The sequence below is a fragment of the Benincasa hispida genome, chromosome 4 (genome assembly GCF_009727055.1).
Source record: "Benincasa hispida cultivar B227 chromosome 4, ASM972705v1, whole genome shotgun sequence".
Lineage (NCBI taxonomy): Eukaryota > Viridiplantae > Streptophyta > Magnoliopsida > Cucurbitales > Cucurbitaceae > Benincasa > Benincasa hispida.
Genome location: NC_052352.1, coordinates 64,539,489 through 64,542,873, shown reverse-complemented (window position 1 = coordinate 64,542,873; position 3,385 = coordinate 64,539,489). Strand labels below are relative to the sequence as shown.

General features: G+C 30.4%; 1 protein-coding gene across 1 annotated transcript; it reads left to right on the top strand.

The window, feature by feature from the left end:
• Positions 1-1,088: 1,088 nt before the first annotated feature.
• LOC120076456 (17.3 kDa class I heat shock protein-like) lies at positions 1,089-1,820 on the top strand. Its single transcript, XM_039030291.1, has one exon. It carries the CDS (start codon positions 1,146-1,148, stop codon positions 1,620-1,622), a length of 477 nt encoding a protein of 158 aa, XP_038886219.1. The 5' UTR covers positions 1,089-1,145; the 3' UTR covers positions 1,623-1,820.
• Positions 1,821-3,385: the final 1,565 nt, after the last annotated feature.

The following is a 3,385-nucleotide window of genomic DNA, read 5'->3' as shown; positions in this document are numbered from 1 at the left end:
ATCAATTTTATGAATTAAATAAATGAGATTTAATGGAAAGTGGGATAATCCCACAATTTTCATTAAATTCACCTTATGCCACTCAATTTTTAATGGAAAATTGAGTGGCTTCATCTCTTTTAATCTAATTTGCATGGATTAGAGTTATAAATTGAGGTTGACTCCAATAAAAATTGAAATCTAAAAAGAAAAAACTAGTTTTTCTTTCTTTATTTCTCAAAATCCACACAAATTTCTTCTCAATTTGAGTTCCACCACTCAATCTAAGGCTTGGGGATAATAGAGAAGACTTATGTAGTTGTCTACTTCAAGGATAGAAGAAAAATTTCATGGTGATTTCAAGTAATTAGGAGAATTCATCAAAAGTATGATTCTGAAACACATTAATGGATAAAACTATGAACATGCTAGCTAAATGCCTAAAATTGATGTAGTTAGAGTGTTTGGATCCTTAATTGCTTCTGTATGTTGAATGTAACTTCACCACATGTTTTATGTTAAAAAAAATTATATAATTATTGTTTTATAATATCATATTATTTATAGGAAAAATTGAAATCTTAATCCTATGACTTGATCGAGTAAGTTAAAGTTTTTATGGTTTATAATAAGAATTAATGGCCTATGACTCTGATAAAAACTTCATAATAAATAGATTTAACAAACCATAGAGACTATATACTAGTTATATCAAACACTAAAAACGAAATTCTAAATTTTAAAATGACTAATTTTATCTGCAAACTTAGAATTAATAGGATTCGAATGACCTATCAAATTATATTAGCTGAATTCAATGAATTTAAAAATATAAAACAAAATTTAAATGGTAAACCATACAGATCACAATATGCTTGGATGCCAATTAACTTAATGGCAGCCTAACTTTGAGGTTTTTTTTTTTGTCTACTTGTGATATTTGCATCAAGATGATCTATCCATCGAGAAACAAACAAATAATTCAAAGTAGAAGTAAAGGGACTTGACAAGTAGCACATCGAATTTGACACATGTAAGACACTTGTAGAGTTCTCTCAGATCAAACAAATCTCATCCTTCTTTCTCCTACACTATAAATATACCTTTCGTCTGTATCACCGTTTAAGAAGCAACCCATCTAGCAATTTTTTCAAGTGAAGACGGCGATGTCGTTGATCCCAAGTTTTTTCAGCGGCCGGCGGAGCAACGTGTTCGATCCATTGTCTTTGGATATATGGGATCCATTAGAAATGATGCAGTTTCCAGGGACTCTGGCGAACACCCCATCCTCCGGGGAAACGACGGCAATTGCAAACACTCGAATAGATTGGAAAGAGACGCCGGAGGCTCACATACTGAAGGCGGATCTGCCGGGGCTGAAGAAGGAGGAAGTGAAAGTGGAGGTTGAGGAAGGGAGAGTTGTGCAGATAAGTGGGGAGAGGAGCAAAGAAGAGGAGGAGAGGAATGAGAAATGGCACAGAGTGGAGCGGAGCATGGGGAAGTTTATGCGGCGGTTCCGGCTGCCGGAGAATGCGAAAATGGATGAGATTAAGGCGAATATGGAGAATGGAGTGTTGACTGTGACGGTGCCTAAACAGGAGGAGAGGAAGCCACAAGTTAAGGCCATCGATATCGCGGGATAGAGTTGTTGTTGCGCAGTGGCTTTGGTAAATGTCAAATAAAGAAGGCTTTCGCGTGTGTTTGTGTAATGTAAATATGGAGTAACTGCTGTTTGTTTGTTCCTTTTTTTCTGGTTTTCTGGTGCTTCAAGAAACTAAAAAACAATCTTGTATCAGATATGATAAAGCTTATATATGTTTATTAACTTTTTATTTTTTATGGGTTAGCTGCCGAATAAGAATTTCAGATTAAAATATATTTTACCATTAATATTTTCAGATACTGTCAAATATCCATTTTTAGTTACAGTACACTCGCTGGATATTGAAGGTTAATGTCTGATAATTTCTATTGAAATTAGTTATTAAAAGAAAATTTAAGAAACTATTTAGGAAAATATTGTTGTTTTCAAATTATTTGTAAAAATATTATTGTTGTTTTTTTTTTTTTAAATAAGTGGAGGTTGAAAATTAAATTTAGATGGGTCGATCTTTACATTTGTACGTCGAACTTTGAATCTTCGACCTTCAAACTTTGAATCCTCGACCTTGTCCTATGAGTCTGTTTAATTATCATTCTGGAGACCTATGAATTTGTTTAATTATTATTCTGGAGACCTTCCTCATAATTATTTGATGTGGAGAGAACGAAAGATCTTCCTCATTTCGGAGACTTTTTGGAGACCTTTCTCATAAGATGTGTTAAAAATAATTTTGTATTGGAAGAGAACAAAAGAGGGAGGAGAGAGTGAGATTTTGAGAGGTGAGGGAGCGAGATTTTGAGCAAGATCTTGAGAGTGAGATCGATATTTTGGGCGAGAGCGAGATATCTGTATAATTTTTTTTTTTAATACACATTCCTTTCTTTCTTTTTTTTTTTTATTTTCCATTCTATAAAATAAATTTTAAAAATATTTTATTATTATTTATAATTAAAAAAAAAATCAAAATCTTTTTTTTTAATACACATTCCTTTCTTTCTTTTTTTTTTTTATTTTCCATTCTATAAAATAAATTTTAAAAATATTTTATTATTATTTATAATTAAAAAAAAAATCAAAATCTTTTTTTTTAATACACATTCCTTTCTTTCTTTTTTTTTTTTATTTTCCATTCTATAAAATAAATTTTAAAAATATTTTATTATTATTTATAATTAAAAAAAAAATCAAAATCTTTGTACCAAATGTACAAAAGGAATACAAGATCATTATTATAAAATCTTTTAAACTATTGACTTCACTATTGTAATTAAAATCTTTATATCAATAATACAGTCTTATTTATAGATTTGCATGTGAAGGTTGTGAAGGTTTTGAGTGTTGATTTGATTTATTATGTTTCTAAATTATTATCTAAAATATGTAAATTTGAATATTGAAGTTTTTTTTATCTAACTTTTTAGATTTAGACTATCTGATGTTATTATTTATGTCAGTGACATTTGAAAGCTTCTAGATCAAAATAATTACTATTCATAATATATAAAAAGAATAAATTAAAAAATATCTCATAAAAATAAAAAAAAATGTAAATTAAATATCTCATTTATATAAAAATAATTACAAAAATCAATATGTCCCATAAGACGGACGTCATCGATTTCGAGCTGGTTATCGTCGACGACTTTGAACTTGAGGTTGCTCGGGTTCTTCTTGATGTTGCTCTGGTACCTCTGCAGGCGCTTCATAATATAAATATTCATTATGCTCTCCAACCTCGACAAGGAAGACTATGTGGGTGAAGGCAGATTGTAAGCGGAGCGAGATTGAGAGACGAGATTGTAC

Excerpts from the sequence above, each read along its gene's own strand:
- LOC120076456 (XM_039030291.1), top strand. The coding sequence starts at position 1,146 with ATGTCGTTGATCCCAAGTTTTTTCAGCGGCCGGCGGAGCAACGTGTTC.